This window comes from Melospiza georgiana, chromosome 17 (assembly GCF_028018845.1).
Source record: "Melospiza georgiana isolate bMelGeo1 chromosome 17, bMelGeo1.pri, whole genome shotgun sequence".
Lineage (NCBI taxonomy): Eukaryota > Metazoa > Chordata > Aves > Passeriformes > Passerellidae > Melospiza > Melospiza georgiana.
In genome coordinates, this window is record NC_080446.1 from 8,749,327 (window position 1) to 8,768,924 (window position 19,598).

Genomic DNA, 19,598 nt, shown 5'->3' on the forward strand with positions numbered 1-19,598 from the left:
TCTGCACTTCACCCCCAAATACAGTCAGCACTCAGGGGCAGATGAGCTGAAATACTCCTGGGATTTACTCCATGGGAGGCAGAGGAGCAAGAAGCACTCCAGAACAACACAGAGCTGGGATTTTCTTGGGAGGCACAAAGGTTTTTCTTGGGAGGCACAAAGGATTTTCTTGGGAGGCACTTTCACCGTGCTACACCTGGTGGGATGGCTCAGGCTGCAGGGGTGTGATGGTGTCTGTGGCCATCCTGGTGGGGAGGATGAAGGGTGGGATGCAGGTGGGACCCCTGGGCGAGCAGCAGGCAGGAGGGAGCGCCCGGCAGCAGAAAGCCCAGCGCTGAGCATCGCGGGGAGGATGCTCGGGCACACGCAGCTGCCGGGGGATGGGGTTACAAGCCCAAGCTAAACAAAGATCGCTGCGAAAAGGAAACGGATCCCTGCTGCCGACTGTAAGGTAGGAGCCGAGCGGGAGCCGCTTGACATCATCGGGCAGAGCATTGGATTACAGCAGGCAGGGACTGACTCCGGGGAGGAGAACACGCCCCTTGGCCCCACAAGTGCAACTTCATTTAGCAGCTCCCGGCAGAGGAAACTGCGAGTCTGGAACCGGCTGCGAGGCTCCCGGCCGGCCTGGCAGGAGGGCAGAGAGGGCAGAGAGGGCAGGAGGGTGGGATCCAGCCGCGATCCCTTCATCCATCCCTCCATCCATCCCCTCCTCGGCGTTGGGACCGCGGGCTGGCAGCGCCGGGAGCCGGGGCTGTAAGTGGGGCTGTGCTGGGGCGGGGGGTGACAGGGACACCTGTCCTGGAGGGCAGCCCGGAGCAGTTCTGGCCGTGCCACCAGCGCGGTTTGTTGGGAGATTCGGTGAACTTTTACCCAGCCGACCGCGAGCAGCGAGGGCTTTGGAGCCGGCAAACCGTGGGCTCAAACAGCAGCGCTGCATCCCGGGTTTTGTGCTGCTGGGAGGGAGAAGCCGCTCGCAGGCTGATGGAAGGGAGGCGGCGGCTGCTCCGCTCGGAAATAACGCGGTTCTGCCGAGGGGTAGCGGGGAGAGAAGGCTCAGAGCACAGAAATCACAGAGCACCGTGGATCACTGACCCCCGTGGGGATTTCTGGCCTCATTTCTTACATGTGTCCGCTTGTTGTGAGCGGTTTGCCGGAGGGAATCCCTTCCAGCACGGGAGCTGCTCTGTGCTCGCATGGGAGCGGGACAGGCACCCGGGTCCGTGCTGGGAGAGAATCGGGGAATCATCCCAGGGGATGTCAGGGAATCATCCCTCGGGATGTCAGGGAATCCATCCCATCCCTGGGGATGTCAGGGAATCATCCCTCGGGATGTCAGGGAATCCATCCCATCCCTGGGGATGTCAGGAGCCGGGGGCTGCCCGGACTCCCCTCGCAATTGCGGAGCTTTGGGAGCGTGGCAGCAGGAGCAGGCTCGGAGACTTGCCGGCATCCGGCTTTCCAAGCAAATGTTTCAAAAGGCAAAGACTCGGGATAAAAAAAGAACTGCTGTGTGGTGGTATTCTCAAGAGGCTTTGCAAATTCCTCCACCTCGAAGCTGTGTGTCTTTCCTCCCTCTGGATTCCCCATAGCAGCTGGTGGCGAGCCGTGGTGGGGAGCTTCCACATGCATGCAATGCCTTGGCCCCAAAGGCGTGTTTGGGAAATTTCCCACTGCTTGGAAGGGGTGAATGGTTCTGCAGACCAAGAGCCAAGTATAGCTGTGAACGCAGAGGCAATGCCCTGGGTGGCCGTGCTGGTGACTCAAATGGGAGGAGGACACGCTGGGGTCAATGAGCACAGACAGCCACAGCAGGGATGCTGCTGCCCTGCGAGGGTGAAGGGACATTTGTGGGGTGGGTATGGCTTGATTGGGTGGCTGAGACTCTCCCATGGTGACAGCCCCTGCAGCTCTGGACTGTTTGCTCAGCGTGCCTGGCTTGGTTGGCGTGGGGCAGTGCTTGGCTTCAGAGACTCTTGGCTGGAAGGAGCCACCCTGCCAATGTGTGGCCACCCTGCTGAGAAATTGCCACCTTTCAGCTCTTGTGAGCAATGGTGTTTCAGAAGGAAGGATCCATGAAGAGATCCTCAATGGCTTTTATTATTTTGTAATGCAGATGCAGGTTAAATGGCTGTTTATAATCATGGATGTACCATTAGAGCTTAATATACCTTGGGCACAGAACACAGCATTGAGTCCTTCAGACAGAGTTCCACAGGGATGTGTGCACCCCATGCCCTCGTTTTGGGGGACACTTTCCACAGAGTGTAGACTCAGATGCCTCAGAGAACTGGAGAGCATTGGCTACAGCACATGGGCAGCTTGGCCATGAAGAGATGAAACCCAGGAATGTTCACAGCTGTGCATCCTCCAACCACCTGGCACTTCTGTACCAAGGCTGGTTCTGAGGGGTGTACAGGCTCATGAGGAGCTAGGATGGGGAGTTTTGCTTTTTCCTCTCATTACAAAGAAAAATCAACATAATTTTGATCCCACTCAGAGGAATACCCACAGGCACACAACCTTGCCACCCAAAATAACCATGGAAGACGTTTTCCAAGCTGCTAACATTTCCTGATCTCCCACATTTCAGAGCCAGTTCCTGCAGCACGCTACTGTGCATTAATGCCTCCAGCCTGTCTGGGCACCCAAGCACAGCATCATTCCTGTTTTACATGGGTCTCGCACGAAGCAGATCCTTTCCCTGCGCTCACACAGGTCTGTGGCAGAATGGGGGATGAATCTACAAAGCCAAAAGGAACAGCAGAAGCTTCAACCTGGTTTTTTGTTTGCCTGTCACCCTGTTCTGATCGCTCCCATTTTAACATTCCATTTGTTTCTCCACATCATTTTTCTTTAATGTCACCAAAGCTGTTTATATGGACTGAACTGGAAAATAAGTTTTCCATCACAACACCCATTTCAGAGAGGATGAGAGGGGGAAAAGCCCATTGCTTCTAGTTGTCTTTTGCTTAGAACTAGAATAAGACAAGTCATAAGGGAAGCTGCTCCCCAGGCTTGCCAGCAGCCAGGGAGAAGGGAAGGTTCATGTCCCAAGCTCCTCATGGTGGCAGTTAGAGAGGCTGAGGTCGCTCCTGCCTGGAACCTGCAGCACAAGCAGGAAGAGCAGCAGCTGGACTATGAACTGCCCTGGGCCCCGCTTCAAAACTCTCACTCTCTTTGAGCCCAAGGGAATATGTACTTTACACCACTCATGTCTGGTTTCCACAGTGAGCTCCCCAGCACTTCCCCTCCCAGGAGAGCCCTCTGTGCCAGGTGCTCTCTGCACAGCTCCTCCCTGCGGGCGCAGTGCTGGTCTGGGGAACTCCCTGGCGGCACCAAAATGCCATTTCTGTTGATATTTGCAGTGATGTCATAAGCCAAACATGTCCCCACCAGAGCGTCACCAACTTTACTGGAGTTACTGTTCCCACAAAGTGCAATAATCTGTGGTGCTCATTGCCATGAGATACCGGCGGAGCAAAGAGCTCTGAAGGCATTTTAATGGATATCAGGTAGTTATCTCAGTAACAAAACAATCCTGGCTGTGATTAAGAGGATATTGCACTGTAAGGATTGTAACACCTCCTGGTTCAGAGTCATTAGTGACTTATGGAAGGCATTCCATTACAATTAGAGGTTTTCTTGTGTGTCTGAGGCTGGGGATGCCAGCTGCTGCTGCAGACACTAAATGAGGCAGTCTGGCTGCTGTGGGAGGGCCAGGCTGCTGCCCTGCTCAGCCCTGCATGCAGCCTGGTGTTTACCCAGGAGACACAAGGACAACCTTCTCAACCTTCCCTCTGCTGCTGTCACCTTGCTGGGAACCAGGAAGGGTTTCCTCCCTGGATCAAAGCAGCACCACAACAGCTGTCGTGTAGAATAGTCTTGGATTCTGCCAAAAAACCATTCTGGGGTGGGGTTTTTTTGGAGCGTGCATTCATTTTGAATGCTGAGACAACTGAGGTTGTTCCATGTGTTTGCTCCTTTTGGGTAACAGCTGATTGCCGTGGAGGGAATCTGAACCTCAAACATGTGAAACGTGCACATCGAATAGGATGAGAGAAAATGGTCTTAAGTTACACCAGGGAAAGTTTAGGTTGAATATTAGGAAAAAAATTCTTCACCAAAAGGGCTGTCAAATACTGAAATAGGGTGCCCAGGGAAGCAGTAGAGTCACTGTCCCTGGAGATATTAAAAAGATTGTGGTATTAAAAAGATGTAGGGACATGCCTTAGTGGTAGACTTGATGACCTTAAATATCTTTTTCAATCTAAATTATTCTATAATTCTATGCTGATTCCCTTGTAATTCATCCTGATGGGCTATGGATGCCATCTAGCCAATGATCCTTTCCACTAGAGTCTCAAAATAATCCACGGTACCTTGATGTGTTCCAGGACTAAACTACAAAACAAAGTGTTCTTTAACAATTCCCTGTAGCCCATCCTTAGGTGGCACCAATCCATGTGCCACCATAAAGTTCCAAACAGCCTGGCCTTTGTTCTGAGGGGCCCATGGAGCTCTGCCCATCACCCTGGGAGCAGCAGGACCAGGTGAGGCAGAAGGGGATGAGCCTTTGGGGATGGAGCTGCAAATCTGCCCAAGCAAGGGCTGTGAGGAGGAACACCTAGGTAGAGCCAGGCCTGCAGGGTTGGAAAGCCAATACCAGCTGCTAAAGAGTTTTTGTCTCCAAAATCAGCTGGTTTTGAGAGAGAAAATGGGAGTTTCCCATCGTGTCCCATCACAAACAGTGCTGCTCAGTGCTAACTTCTACTTGAGAGCATCATTGCTGCTCCAGTTTACTTTAAGCCTCTCTTGGCAGGGGCCCACGTGTTTGGAGATATTTTGCAACACTGCTGAAGTGCAGGAGGTTTAACTGTTTGGGCAGTGGAACACACAAGCCAGGGCAGGAAGGCAAAGGAGGAAAAAAGAGGCTTGTGGGTTTCCAAAGCTGTGTTTCTTCCTTCCTGCTTTTGTTTGGTTGTTTGGTGCCCAAAAAGGGCAGTGCATATTCCCAGAGTTGTGGGAATGCTGTTTCTTTTCCGGTCCAGGGTTTCCAGTAAGCACTTTGCTATAAATGGGGTTAAGACTAACAAAAGTTTATTGTTAAATCCCTGTGTCTTTGTTTAGCTCCTGTCATGATCATAATTAGCATTTTCCACTTCTGCAAGCCTGTCATCTGCGGAGCTGAAAGTGCTTTAAAATATTTGAAGCATCTAACAGGGGGAGGGAGTATTAATAGCTCCATTTAACAGATGGGCAAACTGACACATAAAAGCAGCAAGTGCCCTGTCCTTGAAGCAGGGCCAGAGCCAGCAAGTAGTCAGCTCCAACTACAAAGTTTTGAAAGTGGGTCAAAAAAATAAAGAGAAAGGCTGTGGATCTGTCCCAGTTTGGAAAATGATGGGAAATAGTTCCAGTCTCAGTGGTGCTCAGCCCAGATGGACCAGACAGATGAACTGCTGGATGAGCTACTGCTTATATGGTTAAGTGGCTCATCTCTTGATTTCTGTTCTGCTAACATTTGTCCCTGGGACAAAGGGAAAAACACAGTCCATGATGTTCCAAAATAGTCAGAAAGCTGAAACAGCTGCTAAAATAAGCAAGTGTCCTGTTGGCTGGGCTCTGCAGGTCAGGGATTGCAAAGCACCCACAGATGTTGAGGCCACAGAGGAAATGTCTGAGCAGGGCCTGGGGACAGCAGGAGGAGGCTCAGCTGTGCACAAACAGCAGGGACCCAAAGGGCTGCACACAGACCCAGCAGAGCGACCAGAACCAGATTAAACTTCCCCTCTCACCTCAGAGGAGCTGATATGGGAGTTTCACTTCTTTAAAGAGCTGCACACCAATATTCATTCATGATCTGGAGGCAGCTGCAGTGCAGGTCAGGACAGGAGCTGTGCCAGTGCTCCCAGCACCTGTGGGAGGGCGAGGAAAGCAGCAAAAGCAAAGAGGATTTCTCTGTGCTGGACTTTCCATGGGCTTTGACACAACAGTCCAAGTCCATTAGCTCAAACCCTCCTGAGGAGGTGCCATTTGAACACAACATCCCAGAGCCCCTGGGCTGCTGTGCCCCCCAAGCCAGGCTCCATCTGAGCCTGCTGGGCAGAGCCCTGGCACCCCTGTGCTGCTCACACAGCAGCTGAGCTTTGTGCTTCCCAAAACAAGCACACATCATGTTTTCTTACTTTTTTTTTCCCTCCTTCTTTCCCAGAAGCTGTTGTCCTGCTGTGCATGAAGCGTGTTTGAAGTCATGTCCAGAAGGAAAGTCCTCTAAATCAGGTAGGGACTCACACTATGGCTCATAAAGCTTTTATTCACAGGGAAATACGGCAAACAGAAATGGGTTTTTTCCTTCCTGTAGCATTGAGTCACTTGACCTCCCCTCTGTATTTTGAATTACTAGATGCTAGAAAGCTGCTAAGAGGAAAAAATTACCAACAATTCTGCTGTAATGATTTTCCTGCTGTATTATCCACGTGCCCTTGTACCAAGCCACGTTGCAGCTGTGACTCCAGGCAGCCACAGTGCCAGTTGTGCTCCATGGCCTCTCCCTGCCAGTGCAGTGCAAATCCTGGCAAAGGCTGCCCAGATGCTTTGCAGGGCAATGTTGTTTGGATGTGAGTTCTGTTCTGTGTGTGAAGTTAGCCCAGCAAATCCAGGGAACCCCCAAAGCTGAACCTTTCCCAGCTCCTGCAGAAATGGCAAATCCTCTCTGTGGTTTCACCCGTGGCTCCTGCACTCAGAGCATCCCCACTGTCCTCAGATATGGCTCTGCTTTCCTTGTCCTCTGCTGGCCTTTGCACAGAGCTGCCAGGGCTGTTTTGGGTGGGCTCTGCAGTGCAGGAGCTCAGGACTGTGGTACACACAGAGATCCCTCCTCTTGCAGGTGTCTCAGTTCATCTCTCCATCCAGCACTTCCCAAATGTGCTGCACACACCCTGTGTCTGCCCAGGCTGCACATGAAATACCTGGCAATTGATTCTGCTGGGAGCTTTCCCTTTCCTGAGGCTGGCAGTGATCACTGAGCACCCCCAGGGCAGTGCTGCAGGCTCATCTCCAGCAGCACTTCAGCTCAGGTTTGGCTGTCACATCCCTGGGCACTCAGGCAGAAAGGTTCACCCTGCCTGCAGGGAGGGTCAGGAGCTGCTGGCACCTGGCACAGCTGCAAGGGAACTGAAATCCATCACAGAAATCTTCAGCAAAGGAGGGTGCAGGCCTGCAGAGCTTCCCCTGCCCAGACAGGGCTCCCAGCAGGGCAGCACAGCCACAGGGGCTCCTGATTCTGTTGGGTGACAGAAGCCATGGGGCCACCTGGAGCCTCAGCCACCCCTCAGTGCCAGCCTGCTCTGAACCCCAGCGCTCCCCTTTTCTGGGGGAGCAGCCCCAAAGCCAGATCTCCCCCATTCCCTGCCACAGCCAGCACTGCTCCCTGCAGTGGAGCAGCTGCACAGGGCAGCCAAGCCCAGGGAGCAGAGCTGAGCCTGGCTTTGCTAACCAGCTTCATTCTGTGCTGACAGACACTCTTAGGAGGTGCCCTGGTTATTTTTAGGCACCTGGGAGCTGCCAGGGCACCCCAGGAGGCTCCACAGCCTTTCTGTCAGCCCCTTGCACTGCTCCGAGTCAGGAGGGCTCTCTGGATGCTGGGTGCAGATTCCTGTGGGATTGTGCAAGCCCCACCGAGGCTGTCTCAGCTCCAGGCACCCTGAGCTGAGCAGAGCTTCCCCAGCCAAACCTGCCCAGTCACAGCCCTCACAGCTCCTCCCCAGTCCTGCAAGCCCTGCTCTCCCACAGCAGCAGATCACAATGAGCTGGACTACATGGCTCTGCTTCATTTTGGGCAGAAAAATAAGGATTTATCCTTGTTTACCTCTGCACTTGCAGAGAGGTCTCCCTCAACCCAGAAACAGAGCTACACCACCAAAGGCTGCTGTGGCTTTGCCTTCCTCTCACATGTGCCAGAAAATGGCCCCAGCTGCATCTCCTCAGCACCTGTCTGACTCCTCCTTACCCTGCAAGGTGTTGGGGAGCTCGTGCTGGGGTTGAGCATCCCTGGGCCAGGAATTCAGGTGGGGCTTTAGAGGGTGATGCTCACGCAGAGGTTGGTGCCTCTGAGCTGTGGGACTGCTGGGCATTCTCCAGCCTTTGAGGTGGAACCCATCTGTTCCTTTCCTTCATGAGCAGTCTGGAGGAGGGCAGGAGCCCAGGCCTGAAGGGGATTGTGATATCACAGGGGGATATATATATATATATATAGGGCCACTGGTCTGTGGCTTGTCTGCTTTGTAGCTTCAGGCACCAGCAGATCTTCCACATAGATTTTTGTGTAAAAATACGTTGACACATAAATGCAAATAAGTAAGAAATTGTGAGAAAATGAAAGTAATGGAGAAGGGACTCAAAGCCTCAGACTCCTCAGAGCTTTGAGAGGGGACAGAGGGTGCTGTGGGTGTTCATGGCTGCTCTGGGTGAGGATTTGGCTCTCTTCTCTCTGCCATGCAAAAGCTACAGCTGTGTCCATCCAGTACAAGCCTGCCTTGGGGGTGAAAATGGAGAAAGATGCCAGCCTGCCATGTCCTGAAGGCCTGCAGGGGCTCAGGGTGCCTTATCCCCACTGTCACCCATCCCTCAGAGCCATGGGTGTCTTTTGGAGGGAGCTAAACCAGAGTGCCCACATTCATTAGCACCTTGAGGCTGAGAGATGGGAAAAACAAGCTCGACCTGGGAACAAAACAAAAATACAACTGCTGTCAGGGCAACTGTCTCCAGATGCACAAAGAGACCAATTATTTCCATTAATCAACTTAGCTAGAAGCTGCAGAAGAGGCTTGAGCTGTAGTGAGGGGAGGGAGGAGCAGAGGGGCTCCATCCAACAGTGATTCTTCCCATGGTGGAGGATTTTTGGAACAGATCCTCAGCCCCTGTGCCTTGGGGGGACTGACAGAGGGGTGGTGCCTCCTGCAGGCATGGGGGTGGCCAGGGCTGGGCACTGGGCTGCCGGATGGATGGATGGATGGATGGATGGATGGATGGATGGATGGATGGATGGATGGATGGATGGACAGGCAGTTCTCTCCCACATCCTGATGCTAACAGGAGTCCACTGGGGCTGAGCATTGTCCTGCTGCCTCCCTGAAGCTCCCCCTGTCCCCTGGGGATCAGAGCAGAGCACACAAGGGCTCGCCCTGCCCCATTCCAAGGCTCAGCTGGGAGTTTGAACTCCGGCTGCAGCATTTCTTACATCAGTGGGGAGGCAGGCAGTGGCTGTGGGGATGTGGGACAGCAGGAGGTGCCTTGGGACAGCGAGGGCTCTGCAGTGGGGGGCTCTGCTGAAGGCCAGGAGGGAGGAGAAGGAGTCTGGGGAGCTTGGCAGAGCTAAATACAAAGTTTGTGAAGTCACAGAGGAGTCAGTCTAAGCGTAATCTTAAACACGGGGCTTAGCAATTGGTTATCAGTTCTACAGGCATGAAATGATCTTTATACTGTAAAACCAGGCCAAATGAAAAGAAGGGATCTATTTGTGGACACCGAACCTCAGCTGTATCTGCTCTCCTCCTGAAGGAATTAAAATTTTCCAGCAAGTCCTAGAGAATGCTGGAAGCTCTGTTCCTGCAAAGCCATTGCAGGGGCTGGAGCAGCTGTGATGTCTGTCCTGGCTGAATTTATCATTTCTAGTGTAAGAGCCTGAGGGTGCAGAGTTATTACAAGGAATCCCACAGCAAAAACCTTCCATAAATACAGATGTGCTGGATGTCTCTTCACCACTGAAGTCTGGTGAGGTTTTTCTGTGCTATTCCTGCCTGGGCAGAAGCTGCTCAGCACAGGAGATGGACGTGTCCTGGGAGGAGATCAGGCTGCTGCCCTGCTCCTGTTTGCTCAGCAAACCAGCACAGTCAGAGCTCAGGAGTTTGGAGCACACCAGTTCTGGCCAGTGAGACCCCTCAGCACCACCACACAGGGCAAACAGGAAAGCAGGGCAGCTCTGGTGCAGACCCTGTGCCCAGCCTCACACAGCTTGTTGCAGCCAGGCTGGGCTCCCAACAGCACCATCTTCATCCTCAGCTGCATTTCAGCTCAGTTTCTGGCCACGGATCTGAGCTGTGGTGCATAGGGATCATGAGACATAAAGCACAGTCACAAAATACCTCAATAAGCCCAAAATAACCCAATAACCCCATTACAGAGCCCTGGCTGGAAATACCCCAATAGCCCCATTACAGAACCCTTCCTCTCTGATGCACACCCCCTCATGCATGTTCCCAGACAAGGCCCAGTGGAAAATTTGCTGAAATTCCATCTGGATCTTGTCAGACAGTTGGTGGAAACCCCCTGACCTCAAGTGCTGCCTTCAGCCCTGCGGGATATGTTTTTCTGCTCGCTGGATGTGACTGTCCCAGCAGGAAACCTCAGAGCAAACCCCCAGGGAGCACAGAAATCCCGGTGCTTCCTTCTCTGTGCTCGACCAGGCCCCCCTCTTCGGTAAACCATCCTGCACTGTAAATATTTTAAAAGCCCAGCAGGGCTGGTGAGTGTTTTGCTGTTGTTATGGATCCGGCCCCAGCAGGAGAGGTCTAAGAATAGACCCTGCACCGTGGAATGAAAGGGCAAGGGGCACCATGAGCAGAGCTGCAAGGAGGCTGCCCCACTCCATGCCTCGCTGGTGGGATGTGATGCTTGAGCAGAAAAAGGGGTCAGATCCCTGTTCCCAAGCAGAAATTTGGAATTTTACCCCAGGTTTTGTTCAGCTTTGGGGCTTTACGACTCCAGGAGCTTGGAGAGTGTTAAATCCACTGATTATAAAATCTGCCCCCACTTTCCCAGGTTTACTGCCCAGGAACCAGCAGGATTGGTGCCAGTGGGAAGAGGTTAAATCCACCAGGGAGGAGGGAGAGCGTGTCCTGGGCTGGGCTCTGGGATGTGGGAGCTGCCTCCAAGCAAAACCTGCAGCCCTTGGAATGGGCAGCACGAGGCCAAAGCTGGGCTGCAGCCCCTTGGGAAGGGCTCCTGAAGCTGGGAACTGCCTGAGGGTGTCCCTGTCCTGCCTCAGGTGTCCCAGGGACAGCACAGCACGGAGGGCAGGGCTGTGCCCTGCATGTGCCAGCAGGGGCCTGAGCTGCCCCAGGGCTCTGGAGTGTGCAGAGAACAAGGTGAGAGGGGCAGAGCAGGAGGCACAAAGCAGGCAGGGGGAATGGCTGAGTTCAGCCCAGCCTGCTGATAGCCAGCACCCAAAAATAGCCCTTCCTGGCAATAAGGAGGTTAACCTAGACAAGGGACAGACGCAGGATTGTGTGAAAGGGTTTCCTTGTGACTGTAGCATCCACCCAGCCCCAGGATCAGCCCTGGGCACTGCGGGGGTGGCAGCGCCTGGGCAGAGCCCTGGGCTGAGGGTCACCTGCCAGGTGTGCCCAGGTCACCTCTCTGCCTCTCAGACCTCGTGTGCAGGAGCTGTTTGCTGCAGTCCCTGACATCTGTGCTGAGAAGGAGGCAAAGGGGACACAGGAATTAAATACAGGCTTGTGGAACCCAATGGGACACGGAGCTGAGCCGAAGGAAATGCCTCAGTTTATTCTACCAAAAGGCAGAGGAAACATTTAACCCTTTAAACTCTTAGCACCCACCTTCTAAATGGGCAAAACTCAGCCCCAGAATGGGTAGGGCTGGTTTAGCTGCAGCCCCAGGGCTGAGCCAGCTGCTGTGTCAGCTGCTGGGTGATCTCCCTGGAAAATGCCAGCAAGCCCAGGTGCAAACCAACAGCAAAACCACTCAGGAAGCCAAGTCCCCACCAGCAAAGCCAAAACTACTACAGCTCAGAATTTTTAGTACTCACATGACACCACAGAAAAATAAGTCCAAACCAAAGAGCTTGGCAGATGCAGGCTCAGGAGCAGAGGCAGCTCTGGGGACACTCCTGGTGGCAGTGGCAGCTTGTGAGGGGCTTCTTCACTTGTGGCCAGCTGCCCCAGGACAGGCAGCAGCACATCCCCATGGCAGAGGGGCCACTGCCTCCCTCCAAGCAGCAAAGATTTGAGGGATGTGCAAGAGGCAGCAGATCCCAGCTTCCCTGCCCCATCCCTGCAGGCTGGCACGCTGTGCTCAGGGCACAGGGGCTGTTCCTGTTACACCAGCAGCAGAGAGGGAAGGGAGGGCAGGAAAGGACCCTCTGAATCACCTCTGTGAAGAGCCCTGGAAAGCTTTGCACGTTGTATGTGTGTGCCATGGGATTATTCCTGCAATTTCAGGCCCATCTTCCTGTCCACGGGAGAATGAAAAGCCCAAGGTGGGCAGCCAGCAGGTGATGCAGCTCCCTTTGCACCCTGTGCCACCCTGAGTGACTGCCCACAGTGACACAGGCTCAGGTGACACTGAATTGTGTAGATAAGAGGGAAGGTAGTTCCTTTTCAGCTCCTGAAAGGTGTTAAAAGCAGTAACTGAGTGAAAACCCACAGAGCTGTGGGTTCTGTGCCTGGAATTATGCAAATGCTGTTTGAAAAGCCAGGTTTTCCTATCTCAACTGCTCCCATCACCCTCTCAGCCCAACAGCTCCAGGAGGAGGAGGCCGGAATCTCTCTGCAAGGGCTTTGAGAGCCACCCACCTTGAAAATCCCGGGGGAATTGCTCAGATGTGAAAGTTTCGCTGTTAAATCCGCCTGTCTCCAGCTCCTCGCACGGAGAGCCGAAGGCAGGAGCCCTCCCAGGCACAGAAATAAATAAACCCCATGCGCCATCTCCCGGCCACCGAGCCGGCAGCCAGAGCTGCACACTGCTGCTTGCTGCCTTTATTCAGGAGCCCATCCCTTTCCCGTGTGAGGGGAAATTATTGTATTAAATACAATTATGGCACAGCACTGCCAGTAATAATAAGCCCCGTGTTTAAGATTAAGCCACCGTTGGCAGCTCCATCAAGGGAAAATGCTGCATCCCTGGGCTGGCTCCTGCTCCCCAGCTTGGGCAAACCTGCTGGTCCTCCCACTGGGACCAGGGCAGCAGGACTCTGGAGCAGATCAGCTCTGGAATGACCTCACTGCTTGGAGATGGACCTGGGATTGTCTGGATCGTTTCTAGGGAAGCCTCCCCAGTCCCTATGGGCTCTCCCTGGCAGCTGTAGAAATTCAGCAAAGTCTGGGCTGCAGTGACCTCTGAGAGTTTGTCTGGGAATGATGGATGCTTGTCCTGTCCTGTGTAATGCTGTTCACAGGGGTCTTAGGATGAGGGAAGAGACGAGGATCTGACTCCATGTTTCAGAAGGCTTGATTTATTATTTTATGATATATATTATATTAAGACTATACTAAAAGAATAGAAGAAAGGATTTCATCAGAAGGCTAGCTAAGAATAGAAAAAGAATGATAACAAAGGCTTGTGACTGACTGAGACAGTCCGGACAGCTGACTGTGATTGGCCATGAATTAGAAACAACCACATGAGACCAATCACAGATGCACCTGTTGCATTCCACAGCAGCAGATAACCATTGTTTACATTTTGTTCCTGAGGCCTCTCAGCTTCTCAGGAGAAAAAATCCTAAGGAAAGGATTTTTCATAAAACATGTCTGTGACAGTCCTGGGGAAAGGCTTTTGCTCACTGAGTTCATCCAGAGTAGGTGCTTTGTCCCAGGGATGGAAGGAGGGAAGATGAGGAAAAACATCTGGGGCATCTTTTCATGGGGCAAATGATGCAGCTTTTCCCTGGGTTCATCTAACAGGAGCTAGATGGATGCCAAATCTGTACAGGAGGCAGGTGGTCACAAGAATTGTTAGCTTTGGGGAAACAGGATCTCCTGCAAGATCTGGGTGGGCCAAGCTCCACATCCCACCAGTGAGCTGGGGCCAGCACTCCCTTAGCTGGCAACCACTCTAGGAGAGGAGTCCCTGGGGCTGCCAAAACGCTGTATTTCTGTGGGGTTTTGGTTCCTGCACCCTACTCAACTCAGGAACAGAGAGAATCTGACCTCTTTTATCCCAGTTATTGCATCTTCATCTGCATCTCCTTTCTACTGCCTTGACATTAAAGAGAGGAGTGTGACTCCTGTTCAGGCTGGTGCCTGAATGTGCCAACAGATTTCCCTGGCAGAGAAATCAATATCAAGCAGGATTTGTAAAGGAGGCTGAGCAAACTCCTCTGTGGGTCATTAACTGCAAGGCACAAAGGCAGTGAATGTGCATTAAATGTGCATGAATTTGTTTTCACTGCACACGAGCGTTTCTAATGGGGCCTGCTCCAGGCACTGCCAGCAATCAGCAGGGCTGGAGGCACATTTCACAGTGATCAGAGGCACAGATAAGACAGCAATTAATTTCTTGATTCCATGCAGTAAAACTAAGTGCCAAACAGGAGCAGAAACTGAGGGCTCCAGGTTTCCTGTGCAGAGGCAGTGTGTGCCAGCTCCGTGCCCAGCAGCCAGGATGCCCACAACACCATCCTGCACTCTGTGTGCTGTGCAAGTGCTGGCAAGGGGAGCCAGCAGCCAGAATGAAAGCCCAGCAACTTAAGGATTCCTCAGCTGCACTCAGAGCTGGCTCACAGCAGAGCTGGCATGTGACAAGGGGCTGCTCCGGGCCTTTCTTGGTGCTGTGCACTTGGCACTGGCACAAATCTGGAGTGAAGGGATCCAAATGTCTCACAGGAGGGCTGATTTTCACATGGTAAAGTGTTTATCTCACAGCAGTCCAGCCCAGCACTTCTTCAGTGCCATCCAACAGCCAGAGGAGGCCAGTACTGCCCCAAGCCCATACCTATAAAATATTCCCTGCTCTCCTGGCTTTCCAGTGGGTATCCATCATTTCCCATTACAAATTCAGGTTGGATCACCACCCCCTCCCCCAAGCAGTGAGCCAAATTTGGCCTTGGTTCAAGGCTCCTGTGGCATTTTGAGGAGGAAGCAGGGCTTTCTCTGTAATGCTTTCCTGTAGGGAAAGCTGCTGCAAGTGACCTCATGTGCCCAAAGGAGAAGGCTGGAGACTCCCAGGAGGGACAAACACCGTGTCTGCCTTGGCAGGGGGAAGGCAGAACAAGGCAGGCATATGGGATGGGGCCCTCCTGCCTGACAGAACCCAGGACATCCCTCTGGCTGCTCTGGGGAACTCCAAACCCTGGCAAGGGGCTCTGAGACCTTGGCACGGAATCAAAAACACCTGTGCCTTTGATTTTAGCCCATGGAAAAAATTACCAACTCTATATGAGGATTTACAAGCCACAAGAGTTTGAATAGAATGATAGTTAATTTGTCACTGAGTGAAAAAGTAGAATTTTGGGGATTTAGAATGAGGGTTCAAGAGGCAAGATGGAGGAATCTGGGTGTGTGTAGGGGGATAGAATATAAGAAAATAAAGATAGTGTAGAAAGTAATCTCACCCCTAAGGAGTTGCAGCTGGGCCAATTATCAAAGATTAGGAGCAGGCCTGACTTTAACAGGCCACAGCTGTACCCAATGAGAAGAAGATGCTATAAAAGAGTGGGGTGGCTGGGTGAGAATGGAATTGGGGTCAGTGGCTGCTTTGTGAAGAGGAAAGAGTCAGTGCTCTGAGGAGATGCCCATGAGAAACACCAAGGAGGTATGAAACTTTTGTGATAAGGAGACAACAGTATGGAACCCCTGCAATAAGATGACAACAGATGTGTCCTGTCCTCCTCCTTCTTTGTCTTCTTTTCCTTCATCTTCTGCTGTGATGGTGACACTTCTGGATTGATTTAGAATAGAGACAGTCTAACATAGGTGATAGGTATTGGAAAATTATTGTAAATAAAGTACATGTAGTTCTTAGTATAAAAAGCTAACACCACCCCAAGGGCAGTCAGTGTGCCACAAACCAACCTGCTGGACAGACCTCAGCAGGTCAGAGAAAGAATATTATGGATAAGAGAAAATAAACAACCTTGAAAAGCAGAGCTGAGGCATCTCAACTTCTTTGGTTGTGGGGCTGGGGAAAAAGACTTTTTAATATCTTGAGAGATATTTCAACCACAGAAAACCCAAGATCTGGCCTCACCTGTCACAGTGGGTTACCCAGCATGGTGGGTTTCCCCACACATTGCCCCACACGGGGGAGGTGATATCTGGCATTTCAGTGCCTGCTGTCTGAGGAACTGGAGCACAGTTACAGGCACTGTTCTCTCAGGCTGTAACCTAACCTGGAGGGAACCATGCTGAGCATCCTGGCCCTCACAGCTCTGTTTCCTCCACAGCATTTTGCAAGTGAATAGAGATGCAATGGAGGTGGAGTCCAGCACCTACACTGACTTCATCTCCTGTGACCGGGCTGGCCGGAGGAACGCTGTCCATGACATCGAGAGAGAGGCCACCACCATCAGCATGCGCCAGCTGAGCCAGGACATGGGGGAGCTGGCTGTGCAGGGAGCAGGTGAGCTCACACACACACAAAAAATCAATGCTTAAATAGCTCTGCAGTATTTCAAATAACAACAGAAAAACTTTCACAGCAGCAGCCATGTCCAAATTCCCCTCTGCAGCCCAGATGTAGCAGAGGCATCACCCTGCTGGCCCTCAGGCTGTGAGGAGCTTCAATCCTCTGTCCAAAGCTCTCATTTCACTAATGAGCAACACAACATGGACTGTCACTGTAGAAGGGAAACTCAGTTTTCCCCCTTACTTGCTTAATTCTCTAGCCTACAACCTGTAACTATAAAAACACTTTAAATACATTCATTACCCCAGCTGTATTTCTTCCAGCATGGCCATACAGCATGTGTCCATCCACCCATCCACAGTAAGCACAAATTGGAGCTGCTTTACCAGAGCAGCTCAGGCTCTGCCAGGCTGTCAGGAAAACAGTTCTGGAGCACTTGAAAGTTGGGCAAGTGCACATCCCTACCTTGAGGCTCCCTCTCTGCATTGTCAGGTGTGTTGAGAAGTGTTTGTACTCCAGGAATGTAGAGGGAGAACCCAATATGCTTAATCATAGAATTATAAAAATGGTTTGGTTTGGAAGGGACCTTAAAGACCCCCTGCCATGGGCAGGGACACCTTCCACTAGACCTCCCAGTGCAATCCAGCCTGGCCTTGAACACTCTCATGGATGGGTCAGGTATCTGGGCACAGGAGGGGAGAGATAGATCTTCAGGTGAAAATCTTTTGTCTCTCTGGATGAAATCAGCTGTAGCAATCACTGACGGCTTCAAGTGTCTTCAGCAGGGTGTAACTGTGCTTTCTTCCCAATCCTCCCTTCTGCAGAAAGCCAAAGAGATGCCAGTTCTTCTGACAACGACCCTGGAGCAAGACCAAAGGGGCAGGAAAGCAGCCCCTCCCCATGAGAGCAAAAAGGGTGTGGGATGGGCAGGAGGAGGGCCTTGCTGTGAACATGAAACAAGAATTTGTTGAATCTGTGGACAAAAACCAACCTGGAACAGCAAGTTGTCTGTCAAATGCCTCTGCTGGAACCGTGCTTGTGTAGGGAGACACAAGACACTTGCAAGGACTGGCACCTCCAAAAGACTTCTGCCCCCATCCCTAATGGTTTAGAGCAACACTGCCATGGTTGTAGTGGTATGAGCCATTCTCAAGATGCCTTAGCTGCAATTTTCTCTTAGGGGAAAAACAGTTTCAGTAATAATAGACACACCAGATTTTCCTGTCCAAGGTACCTTCCTCCTTTGCAGATTTAGACTATTATTTATTCTGTTTCCATAGGTTAGAAATTTAGATTCTTGGTTTTTCTAAGCCTCACCCTCATCTGGATCTTAGACCTGGCCTCTGGATTGTCCACATGGCCCCTCATCAGGGTGGGCAGTGGGGAAAGGACCCAGCCTGTCCTGCTGCCCTCATTGCAACACCACTCACCTGTGCTGCTGCTGCTTAGCATCAGGAAAGGACCAAAGCACAGCTCTGTGGGGATCAGCCCCACCTGGAGACCCAGCAGCACCAGCCACAGGCATCTTCTTCTTCAGGTTTGAACACTTCAAGATGTTATTAAGGGGAGGGGAGAAACATTTTGCTGGTTTGACTGTTGACATTCAGGCTAAACTTTGCAAGCTGTTAGCTGAGATGATCTCTGGTAGGATCTCACACCCTTCTGTCTTTAAGGAGACATGTTTTGTGTTAAAGATGGTTTGATAAAACTACATAAGCTGTTGGAATAAATGACACAGCCTTCAAGTACTGAAGGTGGTTTCTTTCTGTCTGGATGTTTCTTCTTCCTTTGTTTTGCCTTCAGCTGTGGGGTGGTTTCACAGGGAGACACAGATTTGTGCAAGAAGAATCCCATGGATTTGGGTCTGTGAAACCCTATGGGTTTGCAGCACATGGATGGAGGCAGATGTAGCTGGGCACAGATTATAAAAGTCTGCCCCACTTTCCCAGGTTTACTGCCCAGGAGCCAGCAGGATTGGTGCCAGTGGGAAGAGGAGTTTTCCCTCTGCAGCACAGAACTACAGGAGTGTTGCTGGTGTTCCACTGATCCCAGTGGAGCAGCCTCACTGGGACTGACCACCAGCACAGGGACAGGGCACTGCTGACCTGGGAAACTCCACTGGTGACAAATCATCTCCCTGACAGCCTGGAGAAGAGCTGAGTGTTACAAGTCTGAGATTTATCAGCCTAAACAAGGCCATAAATCAGCAGAGAAGTGGCTGCCAGGCAGAGGGAGAATTGCCTGTGAGAAGCGATGGCCACGGGGTGAGCACAGAGGGCTCCACAGCTCCAGCCCCCACAGGAAATGAGGATTTGGCAGGCAGGCTTTGGCAAAGGGCTCCTGGGCTGGCTGGGTGTCACTGCAGAGCCATGGATGGTGGCCAAGAGCCTGCTCCCACTTCCCGTGCCCAGGGGCAAACCAGCAGGGAGCTCCCGGACCTGGCTGACTGCACAGCTGTGGCTTTAAGCCCCATTTCCAGCTCTCCTTACCACAGAACAGTAACTTTGGCTCATGCTGACACACACACAGATCTGAAAGGCAGAGCAGAAGGACTGAGAACCACACAGACCTCCAACAGTCAAATGTGGGCTAATCTTAGCTCTCCGTGGTCAGAAAATATCTGTTTCAGAATTATATTTAGGCAGAGGAGTAGGGAGCTGTTGGCCAGCTTCTCTCAGGGGATGGGTGAGAAGCATCAGGTTCCCCCTGCAAGTGACAGCCAGCTCAGCCACTGTCACTGCTGAAAGACCAGGGGCACTGCCTTAGTCCAGCCCCATCCTCATCTGCAGAGCTGCTGAGCACAGGGATGCTCCCAGCCCTTTCCAGCTGAACACGGGCATGCCAGAGCTGCCAAAGTCCAACCAAGCACTAAATAACCCAAAAACCTTGGGGCAAACACTCCCCTGCCCACGCTGATGGTGAAGCCCAGCAGCCCAGACTGCTCCTCTTTGGCTCTGAGCATCTACCAGCTGTGCAAAACCCAGGAGACAGGAAAGAAAAGTGACTACTTTTGATAAACACCTGGAAAGGTGAGATGTGATGGCATTGCTGCTCCAGCAGTGGCACACAGCCCTTGTGTTACTGAAGGGAAAAGGACAGGGGAGGTTGGAACAACCTGGAGCCACAAATCCAACTGGGCTGCTGGGCAAGGGAGAGGCTTCCCTCTGGCTTCCCTTCCAAGCTGGCAGCAGGAGAAGGCAGCAAAGCCCCCATCACACCTATCAATGAACCCC

General features: G+C 52.1%; 1 protein-coding gene across 3 annotated transcripts; it reads left to right on the forward strand.

Annotated features, from left to right (window-relative positions):
* The first annotated feature begins 368 nt into the window (after positions 1-368).
* PKIG (cAMP-dependent protein kinase inhibitor gamma) lies at positions 369-18,115 on the forward strand. 3 transcript variants are annotated; one of them, XM_058036328.1, is made up of 4 exons: positions 369-451; positions 6,215-6,282; positions 16,184-16,359; positions 17,190-18,115. In XM_058036328.1, the coding sequence occupies exons 3-4, from the start codon at positions 16,209-16,211 to the stop codon at positions 17,267-17,269; spliced, it is 231 nt and encodes a 76-aa protein (XP_057892311.1). In that variant the 5' UTR covers positions 369-451; positions 6,215-6,282; positions 16,184-16,208; the 3' UTR covers positions 17,270-18,115. The 3 variants fall into 3 exon arrangements, with proteins under 3 accessions (XP_057892311.1, XP_057892310.1, XP_057892312.1); XM_058036327.1 differs by lacking the exon at positions 369-451 and adding an exon at positions 590-756; XM_058036329.1 differs by lacking the exon at positions 369-451 and adding an exon at positions 590-756 and having other exon boundaries at positions 6,218-6,282.
* The last annotated feature ends 1,483 nt before the right edge of the window (positions 18,116-19,598 follow it).